Raw genomic sequence first — 20,172 nt, forward strand, 5'->3', positions numbered from 1 at the left:
GCCCTGGTGTGAGGTTCCCGTTTGGACTTTTCCTGTGTCATTTCCAGAAAAATGTGATGGAAAAGCACCGAACTGGTCTGTGACACGCAAGAACTGCAGTATCTGAGCACTAAGGGCAACAACCAGTGAGCATTACAGAGCACAGCTCATAAATAGATTTTAATTCAGTGAATTATTAAATGTTTATTATGCAAGCAAGAGAAACTGTCCACAAATAGTAAGTTGCTGTACAGCTGTAAGTACAATCCTTGCAGAGCAGTTCTGATAATTCATATACGGTATTAAAAGGCTACAGTTTTTACTATGAAATCCCAGGTATTTCAAAATATTCTACATGCACAATTTGTTTTTGTATTAAAAACCTTATATTTCATTGAGGATACTTAGTGCTTTAGAAAATGCACCTTGGACTAAGATCAGGAAATGAGAAGGTTCTGTTTCCTGCAGGACAAAAACAGGATGGGCCGTTGACTTCTTCCTTTCACTCCAATATAGAATCCCATAAATTTACCAAAAGCTTCCATTTGGCAAGTGCATTCCTGTTTCCTAAAAGTTTATGTGTTCCAAAGCAACAGACCCCTGTTCTACGGCATCAGAACCTTCTCCACACCAGTGCTACCCAAATCAAAAACACAACACAAAAAAAAATGACCCACCAAAATGAACCGAGCCCCACCACCCTCCCCCCAGCCCCCCCAGCCCTGATGTTTACATTCTAATTCTGGCAGTAGGCATCGAACTGTCTGTACCCCAAGACTCCAAGAGTGCAAACAACCGTGTGTGTGTGTCTGTATTGCTGTGCTTCTCCTCCCATCCCCGTGGCCTGGCGGTGGTTCCTCCGGGGCTGCCTGCAGTGGGCTCGTGGCTGTGCCCTCTGACCGCTGTCCCTGCACACTCCTGGCTGTGCCCACAGCCCCAGTACAGCCTCTCCACACACCCCTGCAGTTGGACACTGGAGCGGCTCCCACAGCCACGGGACGGCAGCAGGCGCAGAACCAGCTCCAAACGACTCTGGTTCCTGTGACCCCGCCTGGAGTGCCCTCCCCACGGGGATCTGCAGCTGCTGAACGGCCCGGCCACAGGAACCGGGAATTCGCCCACCCCGGAGGGTCATGAGTGGGAAGCCAGGCATTTAACAACACCCTGCACAGTCAGACAGAGCTCTGTCCCCAGGACAAACGCTGTGAGATTCACCCAGTGGTGCAGCACCAGTTTACAGACAGCCCTGGTGTGAGCCACCCCTCTGGCTGCCAGCACAGCCCCTCCTCTCCTCGGAACCTCTTCACAGTTTCATACACCTCTCAAGGTTAAGCATATCTGGAAATAACCCAAAGCTCACTGACCCAAAACTTCATTGCTTCAGTAATGCTACTGAGAGAGAACTGAAACCCTTCCAGGGGGACATGACTACAAGGCCTGCCAGCTGTGACCCACTGAGCTGGGAACTTCACAGGCAAAACGTGGCAAAACCTTCATGGAAAACTTCCAAGTGTTGTTGAAACGGAGTAATCAATCAAATGACTGAAATCTAACACTACCTACTTACTCTAATTCAAACTTATTACAAATGTCATCAGAAGAACAAAGTAACATTTCTACAGCAAACATGTACAGATTCCCTTGTTTTATGCATCTGCTGGACACGCTACAAAAGCATCGAGGTGACCAAACCCCTGCACCAGGTGAGCTGTCAGCCCACAGGACATCAAGGTGTGGGGACGTGTGTCCCTTTGGGGTAACAGTTCTTCACACAGAAAGGTGAGTGTCCAATCTCAGCACAATATCGGTGTGTCAAACACAGCGTATCATGAGGTAGAATTAAAAAAGTAACACTCAGTGCATATTCACAGGCATAGCATTACAGTTACGAGGGATCCACCAGTCTGAGGATGTTCCGACAGGAAAAAACAAAAACACCCTTGGAAACGGACAGACAGACCCACCCAAGAACTGCTTTTATTCTGTGGGTCCTCCTTCACCTGCAAAACAAACACTTCCAAGTCCATGAGAACTGTAAGACTCCCTCAAATGTCCCTGTAGTCCCTCCCATGACGTGTAATAAAACATTAAGTAAGGAGAGAAAGCAACCTGGTGGTGGGAGAGCAGCTGCCCAAGGAAAAGCCACTGTGGTCCAGGGCAGGACCTGGTTATTCCCCAAACAGCTGACCCATTTCAAACTCCTTGCAGCTCCTTAGCACAAAAATGTGGTGTCCCACACCTGTCCCCAGGATTCCTGCACAGTCACCTCCCAGGGCATTAAGCCACAGCCCACAGAAGTGCCCTGAGTAGCTCCAAGGCCCCAGGAGAGACCCCTGCACCGGGGCAGGATTGGGCTCACTGGGGCTGGGCGCCAGCACAGGGGATGTTTGCTCTCAGGTCACCAAACACCTACCATGGAAAGTTTCATATTACCAAAGGAAATCTCCAAAACAGGAAATTTACTTTTTTTTCTCTCATAATGCAGAGGAGCCTTAAGTTTCAATGACTTCTCCACCAATATCAGGGTGTGCCACCTGCACAATCCAGCGCTATGGGAGGATCCTCAGGCTATGCTTCCAGCTCTCACCTACATAAATGTTGTTTTTATCCCCAAACGTGTTTTGTAAAAGGCTTTGTAAAAGTCAGCTTTGAGCAAGTGTGGTCTGTTGAGCCACAGACAGTGAACCTGAACACCAGAAGGTGACAGTCCTTTCAGGTGAAGTTCTAAAGTTTCCTTCTGAACTAAGAGTGTAACTGGTCAGTGAAACTTCAGTGAAATACTGGAAAAAACCTGACCTTGGAAATCGTAAGTGACGAGAATGTTGTAAACTGATGTGGATGAGACTGACATTCCTGTGCATTTACAAGGTTGGGTCTCTTAATGCAAGTGCTAAAACCCAGCATTCATACTTTGGGTGTGATCATAGACTATGCTGGACTGGAAGGGACCCATCTGGATCATCTAGTCCAATTCCTGACTCTTCCCACAACACCCCAACAATCCCACCCTGTCCCTGTCCCATTGTCCAAACCCTCCTGGAGCTCTGGCAGCCTTGGGGCTGTGCCCACTGCCCTGGGGAGCCTGGTCAGTGCCCACCACCCTCTGGGGGAAGAGCCTTTTCCTGAGATCCAACCCAACCCTGCCCTGGCACAGCTCCAGCTGTTCCCTGGGGTCTTGTCACTGATCACAGAGAGCAGAGCTCCTCTGCTGCCCCTTGGGAGGATGTTGATGACCCCAGTGAGGGCTCCCCTCAGTCTCCTCTTCTCCAGGCTGAATAAACCAAGTGCCCTCAGCCACTCCTCACAAGGCTTCCCCTCCAGACCCTTCGCTGTTTCACACCAGATGAGCCTGCTCAGACACAGGCAGATCTCCCTGCCAACAGGGTGGCTTTCAATCCCCTCCCAACCTGACAGGACGTGTGAGGAAAGGCTCATCTGGTGATACCATGGACACGTCCAAATGAGTTCCTCACACAGCCAGAGTGTAGGCAAGGTGTGGGAAAACAGCCAGGTGGGAAACACCCTCAACATCATCAGAAAGCCACAGTGTTTCAGAGGCAGGATGATGTGGGATACTCCCCACAACAGAACCCGGCAGTGCAGGAGCCACAGCTGCCCATACCTCTGGGGCAGGGTCTTGCCCAGTGCTGGGTGAGGGGCTGAGGGGCTCCTGCCTGCATGCGGGGTGGGCCTGGGTGACCTCCAGTGGTCCCAGCCAGCCTGACCCACTCTGTGACTCATTATTCTAGCCAATCACAACCAAATTCACATAGAAATGCAAGTAAAAATTCCTTTTTTTGTGACAGTAACTTAGTGTTTTGGTTATGTAGACAAGCAGCTCATTATCTACTGATCACCACCGAGTTGCTCCAGCGATGGAGGAGGAGGCAGAGGTGGAGCAGAGTCCAGCTCCTCTGGGGCAGGAGGCACTGGGGCCCCTGTGCTGTCTGAGCAGCCCATTCCAGTTGCGCTGAAGGAACCATCAAGTACCAGGAGGGCACAGACACAGCAGGATGGCGGACCCAGGGCCGGGACCTGCAGCAGCAACGCAGCTCTGCTCGCCCGGGGGTGCAGCCGCAGGTTGTGGGGGCAGGAGGAAGATCCACACAGTGCTGGGCAGGAAATCCCCGCGGGCCCGTGTTCCGGAGCTCAGTCACTGCGATCTCACCCGCAGTCAGGGGTGTCGGGGAGCACGGGCTCCAGCCAGGCCAGGTCCCGCTGCCGAGCTCAGAACTTGGGCTGGTAGAGGGAGACCCGCCCGCTAAGGCACCCCGAGGCGATCTGACAGTGCGTGGGCGAGAACTTGGTGGTGAGCACCACGTCGCTGTGCGAGTAGAGCGAGCGGATCTCGCGCAGCGGGCTGGCCTCGCACGGCAGGCAGTCCACCAGCTCGCGGCACTGCGCGTCGAAGCCCAGCAGGCGGATGCCGAAGCCGTGCGGGGACGAGATCATGCGCCCGTCGGGGCTGAAGCACAGCTCCTTGATGTACCCCCGGCCCACATTGGCCTCCTCGATGCAGTGCGTCAGGCGCAGCGAGCACCGCGGGGACACCGCCCGCACCGGCGCTCCTTCCTGGAATTCATAGACACAAGTCCACTACAGGGAGAGGCAGAGAGAGCGACACTGAAGGAGAAGTAAAGCACTGAACGCGCCCACTCCCCCCCACCAACCTGCACTGGCATCCAGAGCTCGTGTGAGCTCGTGGGACGGCACAGCAGGGACTGATCCTGTCACAGCAGGGACTGATCCTGCTGCTGAATGCACAGCAGGGACTGATCCTGTCACAGCAGGGACTGATCCTGCTGCTGAATGCACAGCAGGGACTGATCCTGCTGCTGAATGCACAGCAGGAACTGATCCTGTCACAGCAGGGACTGATCCTGCTGCTGAATGCACAGCAGGGACTGATCCTGTCACAGCAGGGACTGATCCTGCTGCTGAATGCACAGCAGGGACTGATCCTGCTGCTGAATGCACAGCAGGAACTGATCCTGTCGCTGAATGCACAGCAGGAACTGATCCTGTCACAGCAGGGACTGATCCTGCTGATGATGCACAGCAGGGATTGATCCTGTCACAGCAGGGACTGATCCTGCTGCTGAATGCACAGCAGGGACTGATCCTGCTGCTGAATGCACAGCAGGAACTGATCCTGTCACAGCAGGGACTGATCCTGCTGATGATGCACAGCAGGGACTGATCCTGCTGCTGAGTGCACAGCAGGGACTGATCCTGTCACAGCAGGGACTGATCCTGTCACTGAATGCACAGCAGGGACTGATCCTGTCACAGTAGGGACTGATCCTGCTGCTGCTGAACAGCAGGGACTGATCCTGTCACAGCAGGGACTGATCCTGTCACTGAATGCACAGCAGGGACTGATCCTGTCACTGACATCACTGAGTGCACAGCAGGGACTGATCCTGTCACTGACTGCACAGCAGGGACTGATCCTGTCACAGCAGGGACTGATCCTGTCACAGCAGGGACTAATCCTGCTGCTGAATGCACAGCAGGGAGTGATCCTGTCACAGCAGGGAACTGATCCTGTCACTGACATCACTGACTGCCCTGCAGGGACTGATCCTGTCACTGAGTGCACAGCAGGGACTGATCCTGTCACTGAGTGCCTTTCGGGGGCACTGAGAACACACCAGTGGCTCAGCACCTCCCTCCAAAGGCTGTGCAGCATCAAATCTGCTTTTTTAAATAAATGGGTTCTAGATATAATCTTTTCAATCTGGTTTTAATGTGCTAAGAGCAAAGCCTAATGCTGTGGCCAGGCACCTGCTCTAATTTAGTAAATATTTAAATTAAATCTACAGTAAAGCCAAACTCAGTTGACTGTAACTTAGAGCTGACCACTGGCATTTTGTGCCTTGGACTCCAAAAAGAAAGAGATGCTGAAACGAGAGAGAATCTGATTTCTGCAGGAGTGTTATGAACAGCTCTACAGCCAGCTTGTTACTCGTGGGACAGACAGGGATCTTAATTATGAATCTCCAAACAAATGCAAGAGCAGGTCAATGACAAAGTTTGTATTGTGTTGATTCCATTTCAGCCACAAGACAAGTGTTCCCAGCTCTGCCCAATGCTCCTACTGAATTATCCACAAAAAGAATACCAGTGATTATTAACCAAATAAAGTCAGGCAGACTCTGGGACTCTGGGAAATTGTAACTTGGGCAATCATCAGTACCAACAGACCCAGTAAAATGTTTGCATTTTAGAAAAATTCTGTAGTGGTTTGGTTATTATGGAACCAGCATTACTGATTATCACCAGCTCACTTCCACTCAGTCCTCTACCCTTCTGTAAGGGGTCACGAGTACAAAGACTGGCTTCCTTAAAAAAACAAACCTGAAACAAGCACACGGACACAAAGGAACAACCCAGCCTAAAGAAACCAAACCAACCTCAATTTTCATCAGCAATCAAACCAACTAAACTGTTTGTTATTGGTCAAGTATTACTGTCTATTGTTGGCCAATTTGGGGGAGCAAACTCTGCAGCTCAGCTGTAGCTGGTCTTATGATTTCATATTTCAAGTAAAGGCTTGAAGTGTCTTCTGGCAGGAAGATAATGTAAAAAAGATTTCATAATCTTGGTGTAAAACAGCAGAATTTGTTGGGTGGAGCAGCCAATCTATTCACATGAGAATTACCCCAGCCAGGCCACGCCAGCACAGCTGAGTGACACACGTCCCTCCAGGTGTTTGCAGGAGGAACACGGGGGTGGCTGTACCTCCTGGTCATCGGTGTTGCTGGAGCAGCGCAGCAAAGTGGCCCAGCCCTTGGGGTGCAGCTGCAGCGACGTGATGCAGTTTCCACGATCCCTTTCTCCAGGAATCTCCGGTGTCAACACCTCCAAGCTGTTCCTGGGTGATCCACCTAGAATGGGAATTGGCTGTGAGTCCCAGGGAAGTCCATACACTGCCCTTCACCCCTCTCAGGAGTGCTGGGACTGGGACAGGGTCACAGCTGCCCCAGCTGCACCTGCTGCAAGGACAGACCTCACCACCTGACAGGGAACTCAGGGAGTCACACAACACCTGCAGTGCTGTCAGTCCTCATTTCAAACAGCTCCTTTCTCTGAAATTTGCATGCCAAGACCTGCACTGAACTACCTTCACCTTCCACAGCTCCACTGTTCATTAGGACTACAGCAAGAGGTGAAGAGTTGGGTTTTTACAGGGCTACTGATTCCCAAACCTGCATGGTGTACTCTCAAAATCCCTCCCCACATTTGCTCAGCTGACATTTGCAGCGTGTCTCCCTTCCTCCCCTCACCCCAGGGACATCACTCCATAGCTCTCAGCAAACCTCCTCCTTTCATCACTACGTTTCAGCATCTCACAACCGTGAGTACCTAACACTTGGTATTTACACCTTACAAATTGCAAGGAATTCACAAAGTATTCACCCACTTGCCAAGCTGACACTGAGTTGCAGTGTACGCAGTCTTTTCCCTTGAAGATCATTCACATGAACTTTGTTCATGGACAAAATACAAGCAAAGGGAGCACCTCTATGTACAACAATAATGTACAGACATAAAATAAAGGTCTTGCTGCTGTTCCCAGATTTCTCAGAAAAAAGCCTGATTAGAACCCCAGGCTTTGGTGTGCAGTGGTATTTTATTGGTTTAATACAAGTCACAGCAACACCATTTTTTAAAACCATCGAGACAAAGTTGCAGTTTTTCACTGTCACAGTCTGGCCTTTTCTGATACAAGTCAAAGTCCACGATTTGCTTTAATTTATCTTTCCTTTGTGTGATGTTTTCCTACCTTCTCGCTGTGAGGACCGTGACAGGTGTTTCTCAGACAGTGGACCCGAATCGTTCTGGTGACAGGGAGAACCCACAGCTCGAGGCCCGGCGGGGCCAGACGTTATGTCTGCAAAGAGCATCACCAGTGAGCCCCCACAGGCAGCCCCAGCCCTCCCGGGTGCTGCTGGGATACACCCAGCACAGGGCTGCCCCACACTGCCCCACAGCACCCACCTGAGCTCGACGTGGTCCTCCTGGCTCTCAGGATCGGGTAGCTGCCAACCTCTAACGACTTGTTTAGGTCAAGGTCATGCAGAATGAGGAGGTAACCAGAGGAGGTGGAGATCAGCATCTTGGAACAGTCTGGTGTCAGCCTCATCCGCATGAGGAATCGGGTGTGAAAGAACTTCTTGTGGGGACATCCATCCTCTGTGCACCTGGACAGCCGACAGGCAGGGCCGTGAGGTCAGCTCAGGGCCTGGCCGTGTTCCAGGGGCCCAGATGTGTCCAGCACCCCTGTGCACCCCAAAACCTCCTTCTGGAACACTTTATCTGCAAGTCTTTATCCTACTTTTTAATTGAAATGGCAGAAGTCACGTGTTCATACAACCACAATGAGGGCAGAACCTTCTCCAAGAACAAGAACTACATTTTGTCAGCAGAGCAAGAGAGCTCCTTTTCCAGTCACTGAAGGACTAGTACAGAGAAGTGATGCAAGCTCTTGGTAAGGGCTAAAACTACTCCCAGTGTTTCAGAACACATTCCAGCCTGCCTCGAGTTGCACCTTGTACAGCAGAGCCTTGTCCTGGGGAGATGCAGAGCCCTGACCTGGAGTGCTGCAGAGCACAGCCCTGTCCTGCTGTCCTGCAGAGCCTTGTCCTTGCCCTGTCCTGGTGTCCTGCAGAGCCCTGTCCTTGCCCTGTCCTGGTGTCCTGCAGAGCCCTGTCCTGTCCTGGTATCCTGCAGAGCCCTGTCCTGGTGTCCTGCAGAGTCCTGTCCTGTCCTGGTGTCCTGCAGAGCCCTGTCCTTGCCCTGTCCTGGTGTCCTGCAGAGCCCTGTCCTGGTGTCTTGCAGAGCCCTGTCCTGGTGTCTTGCAGAGCCCTGTCCTGCTCTGGTGTCCTGCAAAGCCCTGTCCTTGCCCTGTCCTGGTGTCCTGCAGAGCCCTGTCCTGCCGTCCTGCAGAGCCCTGTCTTGTCCTGGTATCCTGCAGAGCCCTGCCCTGGTGTCCTGCAGAGCCCTGTCTTGCCCTGGTGTCCTGCAGAGCCCTGCCCTGGTGTCCTGCAGAGCCCTGCCCTGGTGTCCTGCAGAGCCCTGCCCTGGTGTCCTGCAGTCCTGCAGAGCCCTGTCCTGGTGTCCTGCAGAGCCCTGTCTTGCCCTGGTGTCCTGCAGAGCCCTGTCCTGGTGTCCTGCAGAGCCCTGTCCTGTCCTGGTGTCCTGCAGAGCCCTGTCCTGTTGTCCTGCAGAGCCTTGTCCTTGCCCTGTCCTGGTGTCCTGCAGAGCCCTGTCCTGGTGTCTTGCAGAGTCCTGTCCTGCTGTCCTGCAGAGCCCTGCCCTGGTGTCCTGCAGAGCCCTGCCCTGGTGTCCTGCAGAGCCCTGCCCTGGTGTCTGCAGAGTCCTGCCCTGGTGTCCTGCAGACCCCTGTCCTGGTGTCCTGCAGAGCCGTGTCCTGCCCTGGTGTCCTGCAGAGCCCTGTCCTGTCCTGGTGTCCTGCAGAGCCCTGCCCTTGCCCTGTCCTGGTGTCCTGCAGAGCCCTGCCCTTGCCCTGTCCTGGTGTCCTGCAGAGCCCTGTCCTGTCCTGGTGTCCTGCAGAGCCCTGTCCTTGCCCTGTCCTGGTGTCCTGCAGAGCCCTGTCCTGTCCTGGTGTCCTGCAGAGCCCTGTCCTGTCCTGGTGTCCTGCAGAGCCCTGTCCTGTCCCGGTGTCCTGCAGAGTCCTGTCCTGGTGTCCTGCAGAGCCCTGTCCTGTCCTGGTGTCTTGCAGAGCCCTGCCCCGGTGTCCTGCAGAGCCCTGTCCTGTCCTGGTGTCCTTCAGAGCCCTGTCCTGTCCTGGTGTCCTGCAGAGCCCTGCCCCGGTGTCCTGCAGAGTCCTGTCCTGTCCTGGTGTCCTGCAGAGCCCTGTCCTGTCCTGGTGTCCTGCAGAGCCCTGCCCTGCTGTCCTGCAGAGCCCTGTCCTGTCCTGGTGTCCTGCAGAGCCCTGTCCTGTCCCGGTGTCCTGCAGAGCCCTGTCCTGGTGTCCTGCAGAGCCCTGCCCCGGTGTCCTGCAGAGTCCTGCCCCGGTGTCCTGGTGTCCTGCAGAGCCCTGTCCTGTCCTGGTGTCCTGCAGAGCCCTGTCCTGTCCTGGTGTCCTGCAGAGCCCTGTCCTGTCCCGGTGTCCTGCAAAGCCCTGTCCTGTCCTGGTGTCCTGCAGAGCCCTGTCCTGGTGTCCTGCAGAGCCCTGTCCTGCCCCGGTGTCCTGCAGAGTCCTGCCCTGTCCTGCAGAGCCCTGTCCTCGTGTCCTGCAGAGCCCTGCCCTGGTGTCCTGCAGAGCCCTGTCCTGGTGTCCTGCAGAGCCCTGTCCTGGTGTCCTGCAGAGCCCTGTCCTGGTGTCCTGCAGAGCCCTGCCCTGGTGTCCTGCAGAGCCCTGCCCTGGTGTCCTGCAGAGCCCTGTCCTGTCCCGGTGTCCTGCAAAGCCCTGTCCTGTCCCGGTGTCCTGCAGAGCCCTGTCCTGGTGTCCTGCAGAGCCCTGTCCTGCCCCGGTGTCCTGCAGAGTCCTGCCCTGTCCTGCAGAGCCCTGTCCTGGTGTCCTGCAGAGCCCTGCCCTGGTGTCCTGCAGAGCCCTGTCCTGGTGTCCTGCAGAGTCCTGTCCTGGTGTCCTGCAGAGCCCTGTCCTGGTGTCCTGCAGAGCCCTGCCCTGGTGTCCTGCAGAGCCCTGTCCTGGTGTCCTGCAGAGCCCTGCCCTGGTGTCCTGCAGAGCCCTGCCCTGCCCCGGTGTCCCCCAGAGCTGCCACGTACCTGTTGGTGTCCCAGATGATCACGTTCCCGTCGAAGCCCGACGTCACCAGCAGTCTCGTGTTGGTGTCGTACTCGATGTTCTTGACCCAGCTGGTGTGGCCGTGCAGAGTGCAGACTTTGGTGTTCAGCTTCCTCAGGTCCCACAGTGCAATCGTCGTGTCATCGGAGCACGTCGCGAACAGTCGGTTATCCAGAAACCTGGAACAGGCAGGGAACGCTGTGGCTGCTCAGGGCCCCCCACAGGCAGAAGCTCTCCAGCAGCAGTGAAAGCCAACACAGAGACAAACACAGTGGGTACACACGAGAAACTCCCACAACACACAACAGAACACGCACTGATAAAATTTCCAACAAAAGCAGAACCGTCGGGATGTGACCCAGCAGCAGCTCCACAGTGACAAACAAGTGCACACACAGAGACACAGCAGCAGTTGGGTTTAGTTTGGGGGATTTTTTAGGTGTTTTCCGTGCTAATGAACTGTGTACAAATCACACAAAAGCCAGACCACCAGTGGACCACGTGCTCAAACAGAATCCCTGCAGAAACTCCGCCCGTTCCCTCTCCAGACAACACTGAGCTCAGAGGGGAATGGAGGGGCTTCAATTAGCACAGGCGGGAAATTAACTGAACAGGTTGAGCCTAGAGGTTACTGAAGCAAGTGGAAGGCCTTCCAAAAACAGCAAGTGAAGACACGATCCCCTCTGAGAACACACACAAATCCTCTGGTTCACTGAGAACATGAACAGGTAAAATCACAAGCTTGCGGTGCGGATGGAGCTCCCACAGGAACTCAGGCCTGCCTTTACTTCTGGAAGGACAAAGCACACTGGTTTGTGTTTGGAATACATGCCCAAGGAAAGCACTCCATGAGAAAAAGCGCTACCTGAGACAAAAGGGACAAGGCACCCACTCAAAAACACCATCTAAGCATCCTTTACAGCTGCACCACACAAAGAGCAACCCTGGAAAATGAACAATAACCAACTACAATGGGAAAAATCCCCAACTCCCAGAGAAGGAGCTCCTGTAGTGCTACCGTGGCTGGGGTCCAGCCCATCCACCAGAGCAAGGCTCCAGGCACTGCTGCAGTCACTGAGTGCAGAGTTCAGTTTCTGTGTCAGGCAGGCCCACGTTTTACTCACCCAGCTGGTGTAAAACTTCAGTCTTTGTTCCAAAAAGGACAGCCAACTGGTGGAAAACACTGATTTACCTGATGAACATGCCACCCCACATCATATTTGCCTCTTCTGAGGGGAAACACTCAGAAGTTCTGCAGTTTGGTTGATTTTTTTCGTTTGGGTTTAGTTCTTGGTTGGACTTTTTTGGTGTTCTGTGGTTGGTTGTTGTTTTGGGGTTTTCAGGCTTTTTTGCTTTAAAAATTGAAGACTGGCTGCAAGATTGTTAGAAGACACCTTAAATTCACACCTCAGCATCTGTTCTCAGGCCCAGAACATCTAAAGAAATGTTAACTTAAAGGGGAAACACTGCATGAGAAAAGTGCTGGAAGAGTTGGGCTCCTGCCCTTGCCATTTCCTGCTCAGCCCTGTGGAACAGGCAGGTGATTTAAACCATAAGGAGTGACAGACCTGACCTACCTGATGTTGTTTACACAGTCCTCATGAGCTTCAGAGAGAGTCTTGATGTGCTTAGAAGAGATTGGGTCGAAGAGCAGCACCTCAGTCTGTTCGCAGGCAACGGTCAGCACCGACCTGCAGGAGCAGGGCACAGCCTTGGGGTGTGCTGGGCTGGGCTGTGCCAGGTGTGCCCTGCCAGGTGTGCCCCGCCAGGTGCCAGGTGTGCTGCACGGTGCCCTGGCACAGGGCTCTGACACACATTCTGGGAGTTCTGACGCAGGAATGACATCAATTAAGGGCTAATTGGGTACACTTATTTGTCCTTCTGCAAACCTGCTGGTTTTTTTCACTAGACCCTGGTAAAGGACAGCCCTGGCAGCGGCCTGAGCAGGCACAGCTCGGCAGGGACCGAGGCTGGGGCCACCCCAGCCTGGACAGGAGGGGTCTGTGCTGCCCTCGGGGCAGAAGGAGCAGGGCAGGATCAGCAGGAACTGCCCCTGCTGTTCAATCACACCCTGGGGGTCTGTGATGGACACGGCAGAGAGCACAGAGTGCCTCCCACGGGGACTGTGCCTGGTCAGTGATGTCACCTGTGCAGACCCTGTGCCTCGGGAGCCCCGGGCACAGCTGGGTGGGGACAGCCCCGGGCACAGCTGGATGGGGACAGCCCCGGGCACAGCTGGATCGGGACAGCCCCGGGCACAGCTGGATGGGGAGAGCCCCGGGCACAGCTGGATCGGGACAGCCCCGGGCACAGCTGGATCGGGACAGCCCCGGGCACAGCTGGATGGGGAGAGCCCCGGGCACAGCTGGGTGGGGAGAGCCCCGGGCACAGCTGGATGGGGACAGCCCCGGGCACAGCTGGGTGGGGAGAGCCCCGGGCACAGCTGGATGGGGACAGCCCCGGGCACAGCTGGGTGGGGAGAGCCCCGGGCACAGCTGGGTGGGGAGAGCCCCGGGCACAGCTGGGTGGGGAGAGCCCCGGGCACAGCTGGGTGGGGATCCCGCGCACACATACCCGTCGGGCGAGTACTCGAGGTTGAACACCGCGCCGTGGGTGCGGGTGCTGAGGGACACGGAGTCGGCGGGCTGGATGGCGCCGTACAGCCCGGTCATGGCGCCGAACGTGTCCCGCGCCGGGTCCACGGCAGCGCCGCGGCCGAGGCAGCGCCCACGCAGCCACGCGAACAGCCCCGCGGCGGCGCCGTGGCGGGGCGGCTCGGGGTCCCCCGCGGGCCCCGGTGCCGGGTCCGGGTCCGCGTCCAGCCCCGCTGCCCCTCCGGGCCCCGGCCCCGGCCCCGGCGTCTCGCTCATGGCGGCGGCGGCGCGGCCCGACCGCCCCTGCCGCCGGGGGGCGACATTGCGCCTGCGCGGCCCCGCCCCTGTGGTGGGACACCAACACTGCGCCTGCGCGGCCCCGCCCCTGCCTTACGATACCAATACTGCGCCTGCGCGGCTCCGCCCCCTGCCGGTAGCGCGGGCCCGCCCCGCTTCTGCTGTCACGTGACCGCGGCCTCACGTGACTGTGGGCCCGGGGCGGCACCGGCGGGTCCGGACCCCTGACCCGGAATTTACTGACCGGCACCCCCTGACTGAGACCCTCTGACCGAGACCCTCCTGACCCACGAGTTCCTGGCCGGGACTCCCCTGACCGGGGCGCTCCGACCGGGACCCCCTGACCGGGGCCTCCCTGACCAGGATCTCCCCGACCGGGACCCCCTGACCGGGACGCCCCGACCGGGACCCCCTGACCGGGGTCTCCCTGACCAGGATCTCCCTGACGAGGATCTCCCTGACCGGGAGCCCCCGGGCCGACGCTCCTGAGCCCGAGGGTCTCCGTCCCCGCCCTGTGGCCGCCCCGGGTGCGGTCACCGCTCGCGGGCGTGCCCTGAGCATTGTCCTGCAGGGCTCAGTCTGTTGTTCGGAGGAGGGGAAGGCGCTCCGAGACCGCTCGCACACGGGCTGGGGCTGTCGCTGCGGCGCTGCCACTCATGGTGCCCGACCCCGCCGGGGGCACCGGGGGCACCGATCCAGGCAGGGTCAGCGCTTGTTTTTGTGTCCCCGCCGTCGCCTTCCCCCATTCACACCCCGACAGCGACGCCGCGTGCCTGGAACGGGGGTTGGGGGGATCACATATCGGGGTGTCCCTGTCGGTGTCGCTGTCGGGACCAGCCCAGGCATCGGGCGGCTTGTGCTGAGCAACCACCTCGTGGCGTGTTTCGTGCATTTTGTTTCCGCTGTAACTGTTCCTCCTGTTCTGTCCCGTTACACCGTGTCCAGCCACGAGTTGTCTCTGTCCTGACCGTGTCCCCCCTGCAGTGGGGCCGGCGGTTCAGCGGCTCGGGGTGTGACCCTTGGCGGCCCCGGGGCACCCCCCGGTGGCTCCTGCTCCGTGAGCGGCGGGGCCGTGCGGGGGTCCCGGGGCCGGGCAGGGGGTGCGGAGCGCCCGGGGCCGCCGGGGAGGGGTTTCGTGCTGGGGCAGGGGGCGGTGGCCGCGGCGGGACCCTCAGTTCGGTGCTGGGGGCTGTGCGGGGGCGGCCGGCCCTGCCCCGGTCCCGGTCCACAACGGCGACAAAGCCCGGTGGGCAGCGGGGGCCGCGCAAGAACAGCTGGGCTGCCTGAGCGCCGGGACCCCGGCACGGACCGACACCGAACCCGCTGCCCCCGCGCGGGGCCCGGCGAGACGGGGACACCCGGGGAGCAGCGGGGACACCGGGAGGAGCACCGGGCACACCCGCCCCCGCCTCGCGGCCGCCGCTCCGCCCTCGGGGGGTCGGACGGGCCCGCCCCGCGCCCACCCCCGCCCCGGCCCGGCCCGGCCCTCCGCGATGGCGGCGGGTGACGGGGAGGGGAAGGAGCCGGCGGCAGTCGTGGAACTGGCGGGGAAAGAGCTGGGGATGGAATCGGACATGGATGCGGAGATGGATGCGGTGGCGGCCGAGGCGCTGCGCCTGCTGCGGATCGAGCCCTCGGCCCCGGGCCCCGGCGCGGGGCGGGCGGGCGGCGCGGAGGGGCCGCGATCGGTGGGTTCGGGGGGGCCGTGATCTGTGGGACCGGCGGGGGGTCCCGGGCCCCGCCCGTGCCCGGCCATCCCCTCGCAGCCCCGCTGATCCCCGGTCCGGTACCCCCGCAGAGGAACGCGCTGCGGAAGCTCCGGCGCTGGCAGCGCGTCGTGTCCGCCCGGCACGGGCAGCGGCGACGGGAGCGGCAGCGCCGCAGGGCACGGACTGCTGCGGGACCCGGCCCCGGCCCCGGCCCCGGCCCCGGAGGCACCGTCCCGGTCGGCCTGGCGCGGGAGCGGTTGCTGCGGGCGCGGACGGCGGGGCCGCGGCTCTGCGTGGACCTCGGCGTGGCCGGCGGCATGACCGAGAAGGTACGGGGGCCCGGGGGGTTCCGGGGGCGCTGCGGTGCGGTACAGTGCGCAGCCTGCATCGGGAGGGCAGCGGGGGCTGGACGGCACAGGGGGGGCACCGGGGGCGGGACAGACCCGGTCCCGCTTGGTGCCACCGCCGTGCCCTGGGCAGGTACCGGGGGCTGGACGGCACCGGTCTCTCGCCCCTGGAAGGCACCGGGAGGGACAGGCCCGGTCCCCGGTGCCACCTGCCCTGCCCTGGGAGGGACAGCCCCGGTCCCCGGTGCCACCTGCCCTGCCCCGGGGAGGGACAGCCCCGGTCCCCGGTGCCACCTGCCCTGCCCCGGGGAGGGACAGCCCCGGTCCCCGGTGCCACCTGCCCTGCCCCGGGGAGGGACAGCCCCGGTCCCCGGTGCCACCTGCCCTGCCCCGGGAAGGCACCGGGAGCCGGACAGCCCCGGTTCCCCCGGTGCCACCACCAATCCCCGCAGGAGAGTGGCCGCCTGGCCTCGCAGATCCGCCGCCTGTACGGCACGAACCGCCGCGCCGCCCGCCCGTTCTGGCTGTGCCTGACCGAGTTCGCCGCCGGGACGCCGATCTACGAACAGTGTCACCGCATGAACGACGGCTTTGAGCGCTACCTGGTGAGAGGGAGGGAGGGAGCCCTGCACTGCGGGAGAACACCCGGGACGGGCCCCGATCCCTCCAGAACTTGAATCGCATTTAAAAGGAGACAGTTTTTGCTGCTCTCCCTTCCTCAAACCACACCAAGGACTTCTGATGGGGAGAGAATTTAATGGAGTTGAGATATATGTTGTTCAGTGTCCATACAGAAACATTTTCCAAGTGAAAAAGGAAAACCCAAAGCCACTTTTTCTGTAGGTGTTTATACTTCCAAAGCAGTCAGTCCCAGGATATCTCTGTGTCTGGGAGGGGGTTTTGTTCTGGCAGATGGACCTTGGTGTAATGGGCTGCTTCTCTGCCTGCTGTGTGTTTTTCAGATGGACAGAACTCCAGAGAGTTACCTGGACCTATTTCCTTTGGACACCATTGTTTATCTCACTCCTGACTCTGAGAATGGTGAATATTTCACATGCTTTGGGCAAAGGGCTAAAGGTGGACTTTTTAGGAATTGCTTTTGGAAGCAGTTTTGTGCTTTGGTCAAGTGGGTTCCTCACATTCACTGTCCCCCCACATTGCATGAGATGTGCTGTATGTGCAGATCTGGTGCTAAATCTGCTCCAGTGGGACTCACCTGTCCTCAGGCCTGAGCCCCTTGGGGAGGGGTCTGCCCACCACTGTCCCTGGGAGTGGGGTCTGCTGGGAGAGTGGGTCCTGCAGGACTCACCCAGGTGTGGTGCTGAACCAGAGTCCTGTTCTAGTCCTTGAAGACATCGATCCAGACAAGGTGTACGTGCTGGGAGGGCTGGTGGACGAGAGCATTCACAAGGTGGGTGCTGCCTGCCCCACTCCCCCATGAGAGCAGAGCCATCCCAGGGGTGCTGCTGCCACCACCACCCCTTCTCCCTCCAAGCCTGCCCAGCCCCAGCAGCAGGCTGGGAAAGGGTGCAGCAGTGCAGGAGCCTCATGGCCCAGGGCTGGTTGTGGCTCTGTGGCTGCTCATGCTTGTGTGTCCGTGTGTCCCTGCAGGAGCTGACCCTGCGCAGGGCACGGGAGCAGTCCCTGCAGACAGCCCGGCTCCCCATCCGTGAGTACATGGTGAGAGCCCCCAACACCAGGAACTACCACTCAGAGACTCTGGCCATCAATCAGGGTGAGGGGCTGCCCTGGGGCTGCACTGGGGCTGGGGGGACACATTGGAGGGTGGTGTGATCCAAACTGATGTGTGAGGGGCTGTGCTGGGGCTCTGCCAAGGCTGGAGACACACCGGAGGGTGGTGTGATCCAAACACTGGGGCTGTGCTGGGTCTGGGGGGACACACTGGAGGGTGGTGTGATCCAAACACTGGGGCTGTGCTGGGTCTGGGGGGACACACTGGAGGGTGGTGTGATCCAAACTGATGTGTGAGGGTCTGTGCTGGGGCTCTGCCGGGGCTGGAGACACACCAGAGGTTGGTGTGATCCAAACACTGGGACTGGGCTGGGGCTGTGCTGGGCTGAAGGGACACTCTGGAGTGTGGTGTGATACAAACACGGGTGTGTGAGGGGCTGCACTGGGGCTGTGCTGGGGCTGTGCCAGGGCTGGGAGGACATGGCTGGAGTGTGGTGTGATCCAAACGCTGGTGTGTGTGAGGGGCTGTGCTGGGGCTGCACTGGGGCTGGGGGGACACACTGAGGTGTGGTGTGATACAAACTGGTGTGTGAGGGGCTGCTCTGGGGCTATGCTGGGGCTGTGCTGAGCTGGGGGGACACGCTGGAAGGTAGTGGGATAGAAATATGGGGTGTTTGAGGGGCTGTGCTGGGGCTGCCCTGGGGCTGTGCCAAGGCTGGGGGGACACGCTGGACTGTGGTGTGATCCAAACATGGGGTGTGTTCCCTGCTGGTCCCTGTGCTGAGGCTCCTCTGCTCCCCAGGGAGCTGTGCATGAGTCGGGGGCAGTGTGGTGGAAGGTGCTCTTGGTACAGGCCATGTGGAGGTGGGAGCTCAGGGACCTGTGCCAGGCTCAGCCCAGGCTCACCACGCCAGGGAGGGGTGTTGGTGTCCTGTACCACCTTGGACTGGCACACCTGGTTATGGCAGAGGGTTGCAAGGTGAAGTTGCAAGGTGGTTGCAGAGGAGTTCATGTCCTGGGCCAGCTCTAGAAAGTTCTCTGAGGTGGCTGGGGGCTCTGTGTGCTCAGGGTAGCCCTGAGGTGGGGTCTCAGCACCCAGGAGTGATGGTGGAGCACAGCAAGTGTGGCCTACTACAGGGGTACCATCAGCCACACGGGCAGGTGGCACAGTCAACCAGTGACCAAGGGCATCTTGCTCCAGTTACACAGACTCCACTTTGCCAAGAGTTCCCTAAAGTCCCCTCCTTCATCCCTGCCTGCCCCCAGGTGGGCTGTCTATAGCCTGGGCTCTTCAGGTGTTAGTTACATGGGCGAGTCTGGGCCAACTGTCACCCCTCCCTGGTGTTGGGTGGGTGTTAGAACTGCTGGCACAGGTGTCACAGCACGTGTGTGACTCAACACCCCTCTGCTTCTGACAGTCTTCGACATCCTGTGCACCTACTACGAGACGCGGAGCTGGCCAGTAGCCCTGAGGGCTGGAGTCTCTGCTGGAAAGGGCTACATGCTCCCAGAGCCAGCAGAACAGAGGGAAACACCCCAGCACACCACTGCCCAAGGAAACTCTTTATTTTGTGGTGAGGAGCTGCAGAAGCAGGAGGCACCGGTGTGACTGTGCGCAGGAGGGAGCACAGTCAGAGTGAGGACTTGGTCAGAGCAACACCTTCTACCTCAGCAGTGCTACACTGGACAATCTCTGCCCTGAGCAGGGAACAAGAGCTGATGGAGCCTGGGATTGAGTAAAAACTGACAGGAATTCAGTTCTGCTTCTTTGCAGCTGTTTGTTTTGACTGCTGCACCTACACTTGTTCTGGGACAGGGAGGAGAGCTTTGAGGTGTTTCCTTCATTTTGGTTAAACAGTGACTAAGGTGAAGCTGAGATGCAAAGCTTTTGGGCAAGGAAAATCACTTCCTGTGGGACAGGACAATGCTGTTCACACAGGAGAATGTGGGATGGGAGCAGGGGCACCATGTCCCAACAACTTAAACCCAGTTGAAGACTTGGTGAGTTGCTGAAGCCTGTAGCTAGTCCTATGCATCTAATCTAAAAGAAAATGTTTAGATCCCCATTGTGTCCTTTACAGTTATTGGTGTGTGGTACCTCATCATATCTGACATGCACAGGTGTGTGCTGCTGGGAGGTACCTGGGTTTGGCTACACCTGCACAGAGCAGTGGCATGTCTCACAGCCACAGCAGAAAGCACATTTGGTGCAGCTGTGTTGATTCATTACCTCAGCCATGGCTGCCAAAAGAGCCCCAGAGCCTCATGGCCACTGGCAGCGGGACCTGAAGGTTTTCTGAGGTAAGTTTGGTTATGAGTTTTCATTTCTCTTTCACAGCAAGAGCCTCTCACACACCTGGGGCTTGTGCCCAGGTGGGGCTGTCAGAGGGGCTGCAGCAACAGCTGTTGGGGGGCCTGTTGTGTTTTAACCTGTCAGGGGTTAACCCCTGGTTAACTCATGATGGGGCTCAGGGTGTTCTGTGTCAGTGTTGGCTGTGCCCTGGGTGCTCTCAGCAGCTGCAGGTGGAGGTGACCCTCTGAGTCCAAGGGCACTGCAGTGCTGCCTCTCAGGGGATGCAAAGCCAGATCACCTTCACAGCTCACAGGGTGAGCCACACCTGGTGGGAGAGAGGACAAGACGTGGTCCTTGCCCATGGAAGGGTCACTGCACAGCTGTGACAGTGGCATTTTGGTGTTGGGGCTTGCTGGTTCCTTCTAGCAGACCCAGAGCTGTGAGTAGCACTGGGTGGGAGGTCAGTCAGGGACTGTCTCACACA

The 20,172-nt window shown here is 58.2% G+C and overlaps 2 protein-coding genes across 3 annotated transcripts; one reads left to right on the forward strand and one right to left on the reverse strand.

The window, feature by feature from the left end:
• Positions 1 to 700: 700 nt before the first annotated feature.
• DCAF10 (DDB1 and CUL4 associated factor 10) lies at positions 701 to 13,665 on the reverse strand. Of its 2 annotated transcripts, none has more exons than XM_071580504.1 (7): positions 13,331 to 13,665; positions 12,334 to 12,447; positions 10,738 to 10,935; positions 7,984 to 8,186; positions 7,769 to 7,876; positions 6,724 to 6,869; positions 701 to 4,551 (listed from the first exon to the last, which is right to left on the reverse strand). In XM_071580504.1, exons 1-7 carry the CDS (start codon positions 13,624 to 13,626, stop codon positions 4,207 to 4,209), a joined length of 1,410 nt encoding a protein of 469 aa, XP_071436605.1. In that variant the 5' UTR covers positions 13,627 to 13,665; the 3' UTR covers positions 701 to 4,206. The 2 variants fall into 2 exon arrangements, with proteins under 2 accessions (XP_071436605.1, XP_071436604.1); XM_071580503.1 differs by having other exon boundaries at positions 701 to 4,575.
• Positions 13,666 to 14,811: 1,146 nt separating this feature from the next.
• TRMT10B (tRNA methyltransferase 10B) lies at positions 14,812 to 19,144 on the forward strand. The gene is made up of 7 exons (XM_071580550.1): positions 14,812 to 15,335; positions 15,446 to 15,685; positions 16,156 to 16,308; positions 16,666 to 16,744; positions 17,047 to 17,114; positions 17,315 to 17,438; positions 18,814 to 19,144. Exons 1-7 carry the CDS (start codon positions 15,141 to 15,143, stop codon positions 19,002 to 19,004), a joined length of 1,050 nt encoding a protein of 349 aa, XP_071436651.1. The 5' UTR covers positions 14,812 to 15,140; the 3' UTR covers positions 19,005 to 19,144.
• The last annotated feature ends 1,028 nt before the right edge of the window (positions 19,145 to 20,172 follow it).

The sequence above is a fragment of the Pithys albifrons genome, chromosome Z, assembly GCF_047495875.1.
Source record: "Pithys albifrons albifrons isolate INPA30051 chromosome Z, PitAlb_v1, whole genome shotgun sequence".
Taxonomy (NCBI): domain Eukaryota; kingdom Metazoa; phylum Chordata; class Aves; order Passeriformes; family Thamnophilidae; genus Pithys; species Pithys albifrons.